Genomic DNA, 15879 nt, shown 5'->3' on the forward strand with positions numbered 1-15879 from the left:
AAAGTGTTACAAACATCTTGCACTGCTGGGGAGGTGGGCTAAACCCTACGATAGAAATCAAAGGATGCTCAGTATATTAAAACTAATTAAAAATGGCATAAAGTGTTGAATTAAAAAAAAAATGCAGTAAGTATTATCTAATACTACAGAACTGGGTTATTAAAAAAAACACATGTAGGATATTGCTTGGATTGTGAAAGAAGATAGGAGTGAACACTGCAAAAAAATCCGGACTGGAGGCGGGTTAAAAAGCAATGAAAATGTATTCAGGCATGATGCCTAAGAATATACACTAACAGCACGCTTCTCTGACGAGTTTCGTGCACTTTGCTCACTCCTATCTTCTTTCACTGTTGCTATATATCGTGGAAGCGACGCACGCCTTCAGGAACGGATTTATTCAAGATTTACCACCTACATCAGTGAGTACATTGCTGTTTATTAATGCTGTGATGTGGCCAGTGGGGGACATTACTTTGGCAGTTGGAGGATTAAATAGGAGGAGGTTAAGGGGTTGCGGCACATCAGGGGGTGCTTTACATTAGCCAAGTTCCCTGTTCCCCCTTCCTCCATCCCCATTTATTCTGCCACCTGTTTGGACACATTATTATGGAGCCACGGTATGGCCATACATAGTTTACATCATTCGTTCCTTTCCTGTTTATTATTATTGACTTACATACATTGGATCATATCACACGGAGGAGTATTGGTAGCCCCCTGAGGGAGCACATCCCCATCTGCCTATATTGCTTGGATTGCTCCTTTTTTTTTTTTGCTAAAGAAATTATTACGTGGGATTGTTGCTACTGCATAAGACCATCCTCAATATGCATTGTAATGTCATATAAAGTATTGCATATTATTTGGACCCAATATGTAGTCACTGTTGTCTTTATTTAACTTTCACACCGTGTTCAACAGAGATTGAAAGGAAAACAGATGGGACTGCATTGTAACAGATGGCAGGGATACCATTTCATTTTGCCAAACATCGCTAAGGTGCAACAAGCTAAATCCAGTAAGTAGAACCTGCCAGTCAATAATACATAGACACAGTAAGCATAGCTGCAAACAGCCCTTCCAGTGAACAAACACAGCATTGCATTTCTCTAATCCGTGCTGGTCCAGTGACTGAATATTTTAGGAATAAGCCTTTGTGTGTTGAGCATGAGTTTGCTCAGTCTAAGGCTGAGTACACGGAGGGTTCTGCACGGGGCACGATCAGATTGCCTGTGGGCGGAGGCAGGGGGGGGGGGGGGGCGCGCGTTGCGCAAGTAATCAGTTGAAACTGATTTCTTGGTGCGACACGCAGGTCAATGAGGGTGAACCAGCTCCGTGACGCCCCTAGGAACACCCCCCCACGGCCCGCCGACCATGGCCAGGGAAAGCACCCGCTTTCCCACAGCCTCCGCATGCCTCAGCGCGGGCAAAGGCACCATGGCCCCAGCCTAAGCAAGTGAGAAGGTGAGCACAGGCTGGAGGAAACACAGCATGTTGTCTTCTGGGTCTCAGGTGAAAGGAAAACAAACTAACCTGTGAAGTGGGAGACAAATCCTAGAACAATCACCGCTCTCCGTTTATCTGATGTTAGGTTGTAAGATCACATGACATTCATTTTTACTGTAGCTTATTACTAGGAGCATCACCACATAAGGCGTCAAATGTACTCTGATTCATACTAAAGTGATACTAGATGTTTATAACGTAATGTAAAGTGAGCTAATGGTTAGAATCACAGGGATCAGCTGACAAAGTAGTAGATTCCCGTACCAGTGCTTTGTATTGAACGCCTTCTTTGAAGAGTACATTGCACTTACTATGATGAATACAATAATTTATACCAGGGGTGCTCAAATCCAGTCCTCAAGCCACCCCCAACAGCTCAGGTTTTCAGGATATCCCAGGTTCAGCACAGGTGGATCAAACAGTCCCTGCTTCAGCAAAGGTGGCTCAATCTGTGACTGAGCCACCTGTGCTGAAGCTGGGATATCCTGAAAACCTGACCTGTATGGGGGGCTCAAGGACTGGAGTTGAGCACCCCTGATTTATACCATGTAGCTGAGTTATGAGATATGTTGATCTACGTTAGGAGGGGGACACTATAGGACCATATTTGGTCATCTACATCATCAAGGGGGTTGGACAGACAGAGAATGCTTGTTACCTTCTGAGCTGCTCTGGGACAGGGCTCACTCACAGATACTGCAGCGACTACTTCAGAGACTAGCAGAATGTGCGGTATCCCTCTGCGCAGCTCCTCCACTGTCTGGCTTGGAAGAATGAATGCTGCGGAGGTCCCATCCAAAAGCACACCCCCCCCCCCCCACAGTGCTTTCTATTGGTCACCCCGGCAGCCATACGTCTAGTCCGTCGCATATATATATATTTTTAATCACTCAATTTTTATGGAAAATATTGGGGGAAAGGTACAGAAAAAAAAAAAAGGTGAATCGTCGCATATATTTGTAGTTTTATTGTGTCAAAACCGGCACACATAAGATACTGAGATCTGGAAACAGGGATCCGTGGACACCAGGGGAACCACTAATGAGCCCTGGTGGACACCTCGGTTCTGGTAGGATTTGAAATAAATACCAAATAAATTGCTGCCTTCAAGTCAATAATGAACCATATATTAATGACCTGAAGTTGCTTATCCCTTGATACGAAGTTACGATGCACAGATAATGATATGCACCAAACTCTGGATCTCCATTCTTCACGTTAAAAAATAAAAAATCCGTCAGATCCCAGGTGGAGTCAAGTTTTCTGGCAAACAATATGCGTCAAATGTGCGAAACACTCTATTTGTCCTTATTTTTTACGTTGATCCATCTCCCCCTTAGTATTTTAATTTGGACTTAATAACAGTGTGAATATTTGGGTACAACACCTGATGAAGAGGTTCCCCTCGAAAAGCTGTGCTTCGCCTCTGCAATAAGATGGCACAAAACGTCTCCCTGACCTGTTTTTGTGTGCGGCAGACCCCCGTCCTATTTACAGGTTGCATTGGCATCTGTTGGGTTCATGTCAGATCTCCAAAAGCCAGACTACTAAAAAGACAAGTGCCCACCTCCGCCATTTTATTTTTCCATCTTAATACATATGCCCCATAGACTTTTCTCCCAAGTATAATTATTTACCTGCTGGAGACTTTTGTTTATTCGTTCACCTAGTAGAGGGGTGTGTTCTTTCATACAATCACAAAGCACTCAATCTATTTAACGCTCATTACAGTCCACCGGGAGAAAATAATCTTAATTAAACAGCAAAACATATAAATGAAAAGAAATTGAGATTTTTTTTTCTTCCCAAACAATATAACTTTTATTGGTTTCGAATTGTTTTTTTCCCAAACAACTGTGGAATCGGAAAGTATTTTCATACAAAACAGAATACACATGCTAATGCTTTATTCTGCATAATCATTACAGTTGCATTTATATAAAAACAAACAAGTACAATTAACTTAACCTAAAAATGCAGCCCACCTTAGAACAAAAATGAAACAGTGTTAGTGACATGTTTCATTAGTTACACGAGTGATTCATGGCTTTAACAAAAACAGATGTCAATTATACTTTCATGTTTTCTCTACTAATAATTTTGCAAAGCTAGTATGAAACATGGTTTGGGAGAGGTTTGATTTCCCAGAGTTGTTCCTTTCTGCGGGACCTCCTTAGTTATTGTGGAAGACATGCAGTGACTGCCTCTCCGGATACTCACAAGCATTGCAGCCAAGAATACAGGTAACATTAGACTGACAAAATTCTGATTGCTAAGGTTTTTCTCTTCTGAAAGGCAAAACTTTATTCGTGGTCAAAGAATCCTCCCTGTTACAATTTTCCTTTCACATTGAGTGTGTGTGTATATATGTATATGTATATATATATGTATATTTATATATATATATATATATATATATATTTATTTCTTCAGTATTAGGTGATACCTTTTGTATTTGGACTAACAATTTATGTAATAGGACAAGCTTTCGAGAGTTCTCTCAAACTCTTCCTATGATACTTTTTTTATTTGGACTAACAATTGATATCACCTAATACTGAAGAACTCATTTATTCTGCACTATCGCAACTGGACTAACACGGCTATTTCCGTTATATATATATATATATATATATATATATATATATATATATATATATATATATATATATATATATATATATATATTTTTAGAAGCTGATGTTTCCATCCATCATTTTTATCAAGAAAATCTAGATATGTTATGAGTCAAAACATAGGACCCTCGATGAAATAAATGATAGAATGAGCTTAAATATGGCCTTACCTTTTGTCTGTGGCTATGCCATGACCAACTTTTGCTGAATACATAACTCTGCATGTCTGGTTTGGCTTTTCTATACTGTAGCAAAGACACCCTGCAATATTTTTCAGTAGTATTCTAATTCTCTTTTTATTTTTTATTTAAAGTGTGCAATATGATGTTAAGTGAGACTGCACCTTTAATATTATAGCAAATACAAACAATAACATTTATTTAGTGTACTATGAGTGAAAATAAAGTTTCACACTAAATAAATATATGGTTTATTCCAGTGTTTTTCCTGAACTCATTGATAAATACCTTTTGTTTATTAACTGTATGTCTTATATCTTACAAACGCTGTAATAGATCAAACTGGTATTTAATAAAGTCCTTATTTCTATGCCTTTTAGTAGAAACCAACATAACGGCAACCTTGAAACATGAACAAACCTATGTTTCAAGTCTGCAAATGAGAAATGAACGCCTGCATTACATTTCTTTAGGAGTTCTGAGGCGGACTCGTTTCAGGGTGTGGATGAAAACATCAATTAGAATATAGTATTATTCTGTTTAAGTAAACCATTCATAGTGGAATAGTGTTTAGCGTGTGCACGCACATGTTCCATGTAATAATAGAGCGTTTTGGTAAATGTGCTAGAGACTCCTATGGCATTTATTGCTATAACTTTTTTCTGGTGTATTGGATATTAACCCTTTGAGGGCCCAGGGACATAGCTACTATGTCATGTGTTCAGGCACCGTGGGTGCTCCATGATGCTGTAGCTACGCATCCCCCCCCCCAAAACGCTCACTTAGGGGAGATCGCGCCTGCAATGATGGTGGACGGAAGGGGGATGACTCCTCCCTTTCCATCATCAGTGACTCAGAGGTCACATGATCGCGAGTGCCGGAGGGGCCACGGCACTCAAAGGGTTAAAACAACATTGCATAGAAACATTAAAATTATATATTTAAACAGAGATTGGATTACAACCAGAAAATTATAAAATGCTATAAAAACCGATTTCCCCTTGTAGATGCAATTTTGCACATGTAATGCTATATCAGATACCCTCAATTTCTTTACATATCCATTCTAGATCTGGCACATTTACTCCCGACTATGGCTAGTACCTTCCACTCCCAGCCCAAGAAAGTGGGGAATGTTTATGTCCTCTCTGCGCTCTCCAACATTTTACACATTAAACTGCAGAGAAAGTAATTATAAGCATTACTGACAAATTATGTTCTGGGAGCTAAGTTGGTCCATGAGAAGGGTAAGTCCCTTGCAGATTGTATTACCTTTTAATGGGCCAATAGCTCTTGGATCTAACAAGTCTGTAATGCTAACCTGAAGAGACTTGTGAGCTCTCGAAACCTTACTCAAAGGAAGTAAAGTACAAGGCAAATTTCGAGCAAAATTGACACAAACTGCTTAATTTTCATCTTTCGGTGTCTTTGCGTCAATGTGTCGCGGTCTTTGATCCAAGTTTTACACCATGTGCATCACCGCCATGCAATTTTAGGAGTTACACGACGCACAGATTATAATGACATCTATCAAACTCCGCGTCTTGGAACGACACATTTCTATCTTATATCAACGTTAAAATAACAGTCAGATCTGAGGTGGTGTAAACTTCTCTGCTTAACAATTTACGCCAGAAAATGCAGCAATGTGTCAAAACAAACTTATGTGAACACTTATTTTAAAAACTTATTTTTTTTTTTTTAAATCTTACAGTGAAAAATTAACAATGCGGCTTTCATTCTGTGCATGAAGCTTTCATCAAAGGATTTAATGTTATTTCTGTTGAATTAAATCCATAAGATCTTGATCAATCCCGTGGTTGTTTAGCTCACTTAAACTATAATATCTGTGCACAATCTCTTTTTCTGTGACAACCACCACGCGAAGACCGTGTGTGTCTTCTCCAAGCTGGCATCCGATAGCTGATGTAACCACCATATCAAGCCCGTTGTGCATGCCACCGGCATTCCTATGGTAGTGTCCGGAGAACACGGCTTTAATACCTGCAAGACAGAGAGGTGAGACGATAACATTAATTAATCTGTTGAAGCTGCAGACCAAGCAATATCCTACATTTGTGGTTTCTTGAATAAATCAGTTCTGCACTATGAGAAAATACTTGTAGCATTTTTTTTAAAAACAACTCTGAATGACATTTGTAATGTATTATAATGTAACAAGCCATTTTTGTTTCTTTAGCAACCATTTACAAAGTCACATCCCCTTCCTCTTCTGAAACAGACTCTGGCACACCCCTTTTTGAGCCCTGCCCTCTCTCTAGCAGTGCACCAATTGTATCTAGTGTCTGCTTGGTCACATGATCGTCCCCACAGAACTTTGCATCTTTGGTCCCCTTCTGCTGCACTGACAGCCATTTAGTGAACCGCCGATCAGTTACAGGAGAACGGATCGATTGGCAACTTAGCTAATTACTTATCATTGTGTGAAATGTATTGTTGCACATATTCAGAGGGAAAAAAACCCAGTAGCTTGGACTGCTGCTTTAAAGGCAATAATTCCCTTCAAAATACATGTACAGCAGTATCCCTGTTATGAAGCAGTATCCCTGTTATGAAGCAGTCTTGTTTGCCAGGGATATAAACTTTGCTTCTTTTTAAAAAAAATGCATAAAGAGGAGAGTTCCTGATTATTTTTCCCTGTTCGATTTCTATGTTAATAGCTGGCAGCTATTTTCATTGATCCATTGGTTCTGCATTCGGTGGGTGGTATCTCAGGAGAGGGCAGGAAAAAATTGAAACCGGTGTAGAGTGGCTTGAGAATTTCAGGCAACTAAAAAAGCAATTATTGTGTTGAGCAGACCTGCATTGCTTCTTTAGGAAATGACGCTAAGTTGAAGGAGCCTTCCGTCAACTAATCTGTGTAGCTGAAACACCTACATCTTTTTCTTGTATGTACAGTATGTCTTTCTTTATATAGCGCCATTAATGTACATAGCGCTTCACAGCAGTAATACATGTGACAATCATATAAATAACACAAAGGGGAGACATGCTTCAGACATAAAAGTAACATTTAGGAAAAAGAGTCCCTGCTCCGAAGAGCTTACACTCTAAGCAGTCCTGTTTTACTAGTCAAGTCAACTTTATGGGGGGGAGGGGAATATTTTTTTATACGTTGGAAGATAGGTGGGCAAAGGGTAGATACTAGTTTCTTGCGCTAGATTAGGGGGTGGGTGGGGGCGCAACTCCAGTCCTCAAGGGCCACCAGAAGATCGGGTTTACAGGATATCCCTGCTTCAGCACAGGTGGCTCAGTCAAAGAAGCGGGGATATCCTGAACACTGGACCTTGAGGGCGGGTGTTGGCAACTCTTGTGCTAGTTGCTTAGGATGTAAAGTACAGTAATAAAAACGGGGAGATTAATTCTCGGTGGGCCAGAGGAAGCAATATAAAGGTTATGTATGTTCTCAATGGCTACTACTGTGCAAATAGTTACTGCCAGAGAGTTAAACCCCCCCACCCCCCCAATCATAATGAAGTAACAGCATCACTTGCTAGTTTATATCGTCCTTGCTTTTCTCTGCAATGACTTTTCCCTTGGGTTCCATGTAGTTGGCATGAGCTGGCAGCAACCTTTCCTGGCTTAAGCTGCGTGAGGGGCAGTGGCCATTAGAAACCAGAATGCAATTTCAGAATTTAATAAGGTTATTATTGCCTTGAACAGTAACGACAGGACTTAACCACCATAATACAAATGTTCAACAGATTCTACAGCAAATTGATCACCCATTGCTGCTTTCATTTCACTGGATAAATCTGGGCACAATATTCCAACATTGCAACATTCACATCCTGTTTTCTCAGGCAACGGGTTATAAATTGGCCCGATTTTCGTGCTGGAATAGAGACGGCGTCATATTTTCAACAAGGGAGGTCTTGTTTATGGCTAATAAAATGTCTGCTAAAAGTTTGCTTAATGAACCGTTTTGTTTGTCGCATTTTTTTGTGTTGAACATGATTTTCTTGTAAAAAAAAAAGATCAATGTCTATCTCCACCCTATCACCCAGTGGATATATTCTTCCATTAAATGGTTTTATGCTCGGCACAAATTAAGGCACCAATGTTAGCCAGTAATGCTGGTTACAAGCTGTACTGTGCATTGTTTTATGCTCGCTTTTAGAGACATGGAAACATTGGTGCTGGATTGGAACAAATAATTGGGCACCGAGTGAAAATTTACTAAACAGCTTAATATTGTTATGTAGAATAAAATAAAAGATGTTGCAGAATGGTATAAATACCTATTTTGCTTCTAAAATACAATACGCAGTGCTGCTTCTAAATATCTCTTCTAAATATCAAGGAGAAAGTTGTAAACATGGTAATCTCTAACTCATTCAGTCTCATTTTCTAATTGGATTACTTTTTTCCTCTGGGGTGTAGGGAACAAATACAATTTTTCAAACTTTCAAAAATGACCAAAAATTACATGTTTAATAAATAAATAAATAATTAAAAAATAAATATATATATATATTTTTATTATTAGTTCCTAGGACCGAAGTGATGGTTCAATCGATGTAAACGATGTACAAATATATATACACATCGTTTACATCTATTGAGCCATCACTTCGGTCCTAGGAACTTGTATATGTCAGGCTATGAAAAGCCTACATCCCCTAATGACTACACCAGGGGGGTACATAGTTTGTTGTGAAAAACCTGAGGGGGAAAAATAAATAAAAATGTTAGCAACTTTGTTTATTATATAAGCAATAAACTGTATTCAGCCTGAAATATTCCAATACAGGCATACCCCAGTTTAAGGACACTCACTTTAAGTACACTCGCGAGTAAGTACATATCGCTCAATAGGAAAATGGCAGCTCACGCATGCGCCTGTCATCACGTCCTGAACAGCAATACTGGCCCCCTACCTGTACCGAAGCTGCGCGCAAGCGGGGAGACTATAGAGCCTGTTACACATGCGTTATTTACATCAGTTATGCACGTATATGACGATTTCAGTACAGTACATGCATCGATAAGTGGGAAAAAGGGAGTGCTTCACTTTAAGTACATTTTCACTTTACATACATGCTCCGGTCCCATTGCGTACGTTAATGCGGGGTATGCCTGTGTTACATAGTTACATACATGCTCCGGTCCCATTGCGTACGTTAATGCGGGGTATGCCTGTATACTGTACATCAGCATAGAGCAATGAGGAAAAACTCCAATACTATAAAGTCACACTGTTGCCTAGAACTTCCTCTTGCCAATTTCTAAGCAAAGGTAAGTGATATTTTGTTTAACCACTTCAGTGCCCTATTGAAGTACAGCATGTCATAAAAAGTGCCACCCTGGAGGACCGTATGATGTAAGTCACTGGTGGCCCCCAACCGCTGGCCACCCTAGCAGCATGCTCTCCCTCTCCTCAATGCAGAGGGAGAGGAGGTGTTCCTGTTGTGGATCGTGGGACAGTATTCATCGGTGTGCAGACATTAAGACGCTGACTGGAGGGGGCAGGGAGTAGCTCTTACCCATGGCTGCCACATCTCTTCTGCCTGTGCACAGATTTAGTTTTTAGCATGTTCTTGTATAGCGCTGCTAGTTTTACGTAGCGCTTTACAGAGACATTTTGCAGACACAGTCCCTGTCCCGCAGAGCTTACAATCTATGTTTTTGGTGTCCGAGGCACAGGGAGATCAAGTGACTTACCCAAGGTCACAAGGAGCCGACACCGGGAATTGAACCAGGTTGAAACTCAGTGCCAGTCAGTGTCTGTCTGTCTCTCTCTCTATATCTATATATATATATATATATATTGTCCCTTTTGCGGGCTTAGGCTGCACTTATAGTGCCGGTGATGCGACGTCGCGGCAATACAAATGTATTGCAGCCGTCGCGTGCGCTTATAGTAAGGACGACGCGACGGAGGACGGGAGCGACGAGAATTTCTGAAGCCGGTCAAATTTGATTTTTCAGAGGTTGTCGCAACATGTGACAGCCTCTGAACCAAATCAAACACCTGGTCGCCTGCGACGTCGCCGGAAAGCGAATTACAACTTTCGCTGGCGGCGATGTCATCCGTCGCGCACACTATAAGCGCGGTCTTAGGGGCCACACATGGCCCTTGAGGTATATCATGCTGCCTGCCACTTATGTACGTCATGGCCTTTTGCTAATTTATTTTAGGGGCTGTTCGCGATCAGCGCCGATTGTGGACTACACAGAAGGGGTGAATCTTCCCCCTTCACATCCTAACCGGCCAGAAGAGTGGTCATGTGATCGGTCAGTGCCAGGAGGGTCTGGACTGGAGGGGGTAAGACCCACCCTGGCACTCAAGGTGTAAAAGCAGCAATCCTCCCTAGTCGCTTTTTTAATTATCCCTCATTTATTTTTTTTAAATAGGAGCTGAACCACGCTATTTTTAGCTTCAGGAACCACCTGATTTATGAGATACCTACGGTGAAGTAGCCGGGTTTAAATCTCCCCCCCAGGAGTAACAAAATGGCTGTCGAATCTCAGCTGAAGGTTTCTTTGAATGGCCATTTAAATCCCCTTTAAAAACCAGGAAGCTAAACTGGTAAAGATCTCTGGTAAAATCACTGGAACGGGTGGGTTCTGGCTCTGGAGGAACACACTATCCTCTGAAAAAGGGGGGTTTGTTAGGGGCAGGGGACTGCTGCTTTAAACAGTTCCCTGAAGATTTGTTTTGTCAATGTTGGACTAGTTATCTTTAACATGTACGTACCACATACATAGGGAGAGTGCTTAATCCTGTTGTGTATTGCTGCATAGACAATGGACCATGAGCCTTAATACTGATTATGTCTTAGAACGGCACTTTGCATTATATAAATTAATTAGTGCAGTGACTGATCACTGTTTACCTATTTTAATAATGATTTATTTGTCTCATATTCCACATTCCTGTAAATTTAAACACACATCTTTGTGTGCACCAATCCATGAATTACTGTGATAAAATGTGAGTGATCGTTCATTCTAGGTCAGTGTTTTTCAACCAGGGTGCCACATACTCTTTGCCACGGGTAACACTAAGCCGGACACTCAACTGGAGTGTCCGTACTATCTGGAGATTGAGAGGCTGTGATCTGCATCCACTCGCCCAGCCCGACACAGAGGAGAGAGAAAAGGTGGATCGCAGCCTCCCCGCCACGGATGTGGAGTGTGTGATAGAGCAGGGGAGCGCAATCTTTTCCCCCCTGCGCCTGCCACCTCTTACCTCGGCGTCACGTTGCCATGGCAGTGTGACATCACATGACCCGCAGCGTTGCTATGGCGATGCGTCTCCAGAACCCGTCTGAACCAAGGTAAATGCAGTTTACAGAGGCCTTCGCCGCTCCCCCTGCATTTAATTTAAGTGTCATCGTGAAGCGCACGGGGCCTCTGTAAACCCCGCGCACCTTGCAGACAATCTCCCCCCAGTTTGCGCACCGCTGTGATAGAGGAAGGCGATGAGTCAGGGTGATGGGGAGGGGGGAGCGAATATGGAGTGTAATGAGAATAATGGTAAGTAGGACGTGCGTGCTTATAAGAAGGGGGTAAGTGTGGCGCATGAGTAAAAAGGGTTGAGCGTGGTCTGATGCGCGTCGGTGCCCCGAAATGTTAAAATATCCCCAAGGACGCTCATGCTCAAAAAAAAAGGGGGGGGGGGACCACTGTTCTAGGCTGTGTGTGTATAACCGGGCAATTCCGTATAGAAACACAGCTCTGCATTCATTAAATGTGTCCCGCTTATCCGCACTGCGCAAAAGCGGCTTTATAGCTAGTCAGTACAAATCGATGCTGATATGTTACGTTTGTATGCCAATTAAACATATTCACATGTCTCCCAATAATATGTAATATTGTATTTGGCCGGGCAAATCTTATGCTCGCTCGCCTCTCCTAGGCAGATAGAGGATTTCACAGAGAGGGAGAGAACACATGCAACTATCTGGATCTCACCCCAAGTAGAGTAGGTTACGTAGTTGTGGTATATAAGGAGAAAGAAAGGGTTTCTTTTTGTCATCTAAGAGGGTTTGCACCATTGTATTGTATGTCTTTATTTTTATATTGTGCCAAAAGTGTACGCAGCGCTTCACAAAGAATACAGTACAGGGAATTAAAATAATACATTAAGCACAGTAAAATCAGACACTAGGAAAGGAAATCCCTGCCCCGAAGAGCTTACAATCTAAGAGATATGATGGGAGACTTACAGAGACAGCAGGTGAGGGAGTAAGTGCTGTAGATGGCAGTGCTTAGTCACAATGGGTGGTAGGGCTGAGTGTGGGACAGTAGCCATGAGTGCAGGCTGTTGGGATGCTTATCTTGTGGGGTGAGTTTTAAGGTTAGTATTAAATCAGAAGGTTAACACCGTTTACAGGGGAAGAGATGGCAGGGAGGCGTGGGTGAGATCAGGTGTGTATGTCTGGGTTCAGGCTTAGGAGAGATATTTTTTTTCTAAATCACAATTTCAGATCACACAGTATGTTTAAATATGTTCTACCTGTGATGGATTTTAGCATTATGTATTGTGCTGGAAAAGTTCCTTGATATTACTGACTTAAGAAAAATATATCTAGAGATAAAACAATAAGTGAAAATTGATTTGATTGCTTCCACAGCAATTCCTCTGTCAATTGACTGTGATTCATCGCATTTTCTTAGCCGATCAAGTTTTCTTTATTCTGTACGAGCCATGGATATCTACCAAGGGTACAAGTTACATCTATAATTCAGCACATTACGCTTCAAAAGTCTTTTCTCCTGGCAGAGCTGAAGCCTTCCAACAAAGTAATTTCAAAAAAGGAAGAAAAAAAATAATAATCAAAAGTCTTAGCAACAGTTATTCATGTTTCAGAATTAAAGTCGAAATTGGAAAAAAACAAAGGGGGGGGGGAGGGGCACAAAAACTCCTGAAAAAGACCATAGGACACCATTGGCATTCTGCTGACACAAACCTATAGGACATTTCAGAAAATGAGTGTTGGAATGGGTTGCCGTCATGATATGTATTGGCTAATGGGACATGTAGCAAGCCCCCCAAAAATAAGTACATATTAAGTGTAATTGGATTCTTTAGAAAGATTGAATCATCCTTAAAGCTGCAGACCAAGCAATATCCTACATGTGTTTTTTTTTTTTAAATAAATCAGTTCTGTATTATGAGAAAATACTTGTGGCGTTTCTTTTTTTAAACAATGCCGAATTACATTTTTAATGTATTATAATATAATAGGCCTTTTTTTTTTTTGTTTCAACAGCAACCATTTACAAAGTCACAGATACCGGGTCAATACTCCCCTGCAGTAATTTAGTGAACCCCCGAGCCGAATCTCCGTTGATCGATCACAGGAGAATGGATCGATCGGCAATTTAGCTAATTACTTATCATTGTGTGGATTGTATTGATGCACATATTAAAAAGAAAAAACGCCAGCTTGGACGGTGGCGATAAAGTAACAATGTTCCCTATTTATATATGGTAAGAAATTAATGTTTTACTTTTTTTCAGGTCTTCTGAAGACTACTCCACCAGCTTCTTATGTTGATTGACTAGTCAATATAGGTTGATTACTTCTTTTGTATTATTAATGTATTCTAAAAGCATTCTAATTACTTTATACACAAAAACAAACACATCACCTTTACATTTGAAGACAGACAAACTGTATTATCAGCAAAAGTGATCAGATAAAGATTGTATCAATAAAAAAAACAACCTCTAAAGTATTTGTTGATCACAGAAATGTTAAAATGAAGTTACGAGGGGCGTCCTTACAAATGATGCCTTGTAGAACTACCGAGTGAGGAATGATTTTTTTTTTAATCTCACTTAAACCTGGGGGTTCCCCAGAGCTCATTGGGGGAACAACCAATGTCAGGGTGCACCCCAGATCAGGTGTCGGAAGCCCGATGTGGATTAGGGGTCCACCGGGTAATTTGGGGAGGAGATATAATATACCGTCGCCAATGCTACCATAGCTGTTGGTACCGCTCAATGGAGGTGGCTGGAGCCTATGGTAAGTAAATCAAGCAAACATGAGACTATGTATATGCAGTTAAATTCTGGAGATATAGGACAAAATGACTAATAAATACGCTTCTTATAAAAAGTGTCTGAGGTCCCATTCTGTATTAAGACCGTATTAAGGTATCCAATGTAAATATGCAGTAGGCTTCTTTGTGGTAGAGGCAGTTGACTACCTCCACCGCGTAGGGGTAAATCCCACATGCTCAATGGGTATACATTTAAAAATGGTTTACTCTGAATAGCAGAGGTTGTGGGTTCTAATCCTGTAGGGCCTGACACTAGTATCCTTGTCATTTCAAGGGCCCTTAGACTAATTGGACTTAAGGATAAAGTTTAGGATGTGTGACTCATGTCAATATCTTTAAGTATAATTAAATATCTCCCAGAGTACCTCAGGTATGTTCCTTTTTTTTTTTTAAATCTCTCCCTAATTTATTTGGATGGAGGTTTGAGGTAACATACAGTATATATAACTGGAGATACTATTATTAGGAAGTCCTTGTCCTCCTCATCGCTCTGGAAGGAGTTACCACCACCTTCAGGTAATTTTGCTTCTAAATCAAGTACAAAGCGCGCGGTTTCTCACCTTTTATAGAAGCGCTTTAGAAATGGCGATTTGCAATAGAGAATGCTGTTTTCTCGCACGTAATTTCGCTTCTTGTGACAACTTCGGAGCTACTAGAATAAGCCCCTGTGACTCCATTACCCTAACTTTCTCAGCCCTGTCAAGTGTCACTCAATTTGCATGAGACTTACGCGTTAGGACTGTCTCTCATGCAGAATGAGGCACTTCTCGTGCTGCTGGGGAAGTCTAAGACACAGTCCTTGCCCTGCTCTGTTTCACTGTCACCCCGCCCCATTCATTTTCCTGACCATATACGACATCACCACGCCCACAAACGGCATTATCTTGGTGAGGAAGGGTCGCACGCCGATCTCACAAACATGTGAGGTCCAGTCTCGCACTCCGGAGTGGAAACCCTTGACCGCTCTGTGTTGTCAAAGTGAGTATGTTCTAGGTGTTCATTTGTTTCCCTTTCTCTTTGTGCGCTAATTGGAAGTACCGCCCTGCCAAAATCTCCTTTACAAAGGCGCCCCACAAAAGGTTAAAGATTAGTAACCAAGGAGAAGATGGTTTCCTAGTCTATTGAACAGGGGCCATTGGCTTTTTCGGATTAAGGATAGACTCATTAGCACAGGTATCCCAATCATTTTGGCTGAACCACCTGTGCTCTAGCAGGGGTATGCATAAAACCTGCACTGTTAGTGGTCCTTGAGGACTGGAGTTGGGGACCTCTGAGGGCCAACATATCTAAAGGATGGGGATGAAGATAGAAAAGACCAGTTGCTAACCGATGACCTTAGACTTGTAATTATGCACACTGGCCCATATTTACTGAGCATTGCCTTTTCCTGCATCGCAAGACACCTTATGTACAATTCACTTGACTAGGCCATTAGGTGTTATGGCAGAGCACCACTTACTAAATAAGGCCGCTATACTGTTACCCATCGAGCGATCCATGAAGTACGCTGAATGTCA

General features: G+C 41.2%; 1 protein-coding gene and 1 long non-coding RNA gene across 2 annotated transcripts in view; one reads left to right on the forward strand and one right to left on the reverse strand.

The window, feature by feature from the left end:
- Positions 1-285: 285 nt before the first annotated feature.
- On the forward strand, positions 286-14369 carry LOC142463414 (uncharacterized). Its single transcript, XR_012787433.1, has 3 exons — positions 286-422; positions 925-1021; positions 13567-14369. It is a non-coding gene; the product is annotated as an uncharacterized LOC142463414 (long non-coding RNA).
- CPPED1 (calcineurin like phosphoesterase domain containing 1) overlaps positions 3402-15879 on the reverse strand; it is a 62771-nt gene continuing 50293 nt past the window's right edge. The window contains exon 4 of the mRNA XM_075566137.1: positions 3402-6328. Within this exon, the coding sequence (XP_075422252.1) occupies positions 6099-6328 (230 nt within the window). The 3' untranslated portion in view covers positions 3402-6098. The remainder of the gene's footprint in view (positions 6329-15879) is intronic.

The sequence above is a fragment of the Ascaphus truei genome, chromosome 11 (genome assembly GCF_040206685.1).
Source record: "Ascaphus truei isolate aAscTru1 chromosome 11, aAscTru1.hap1, whole genome shotgun sequence".
NCBI lineage: Eukaryota > Metazoa > Chordata > Amphibia > Anura > Ascaphidae > Ascaphus > Ascaphus truei.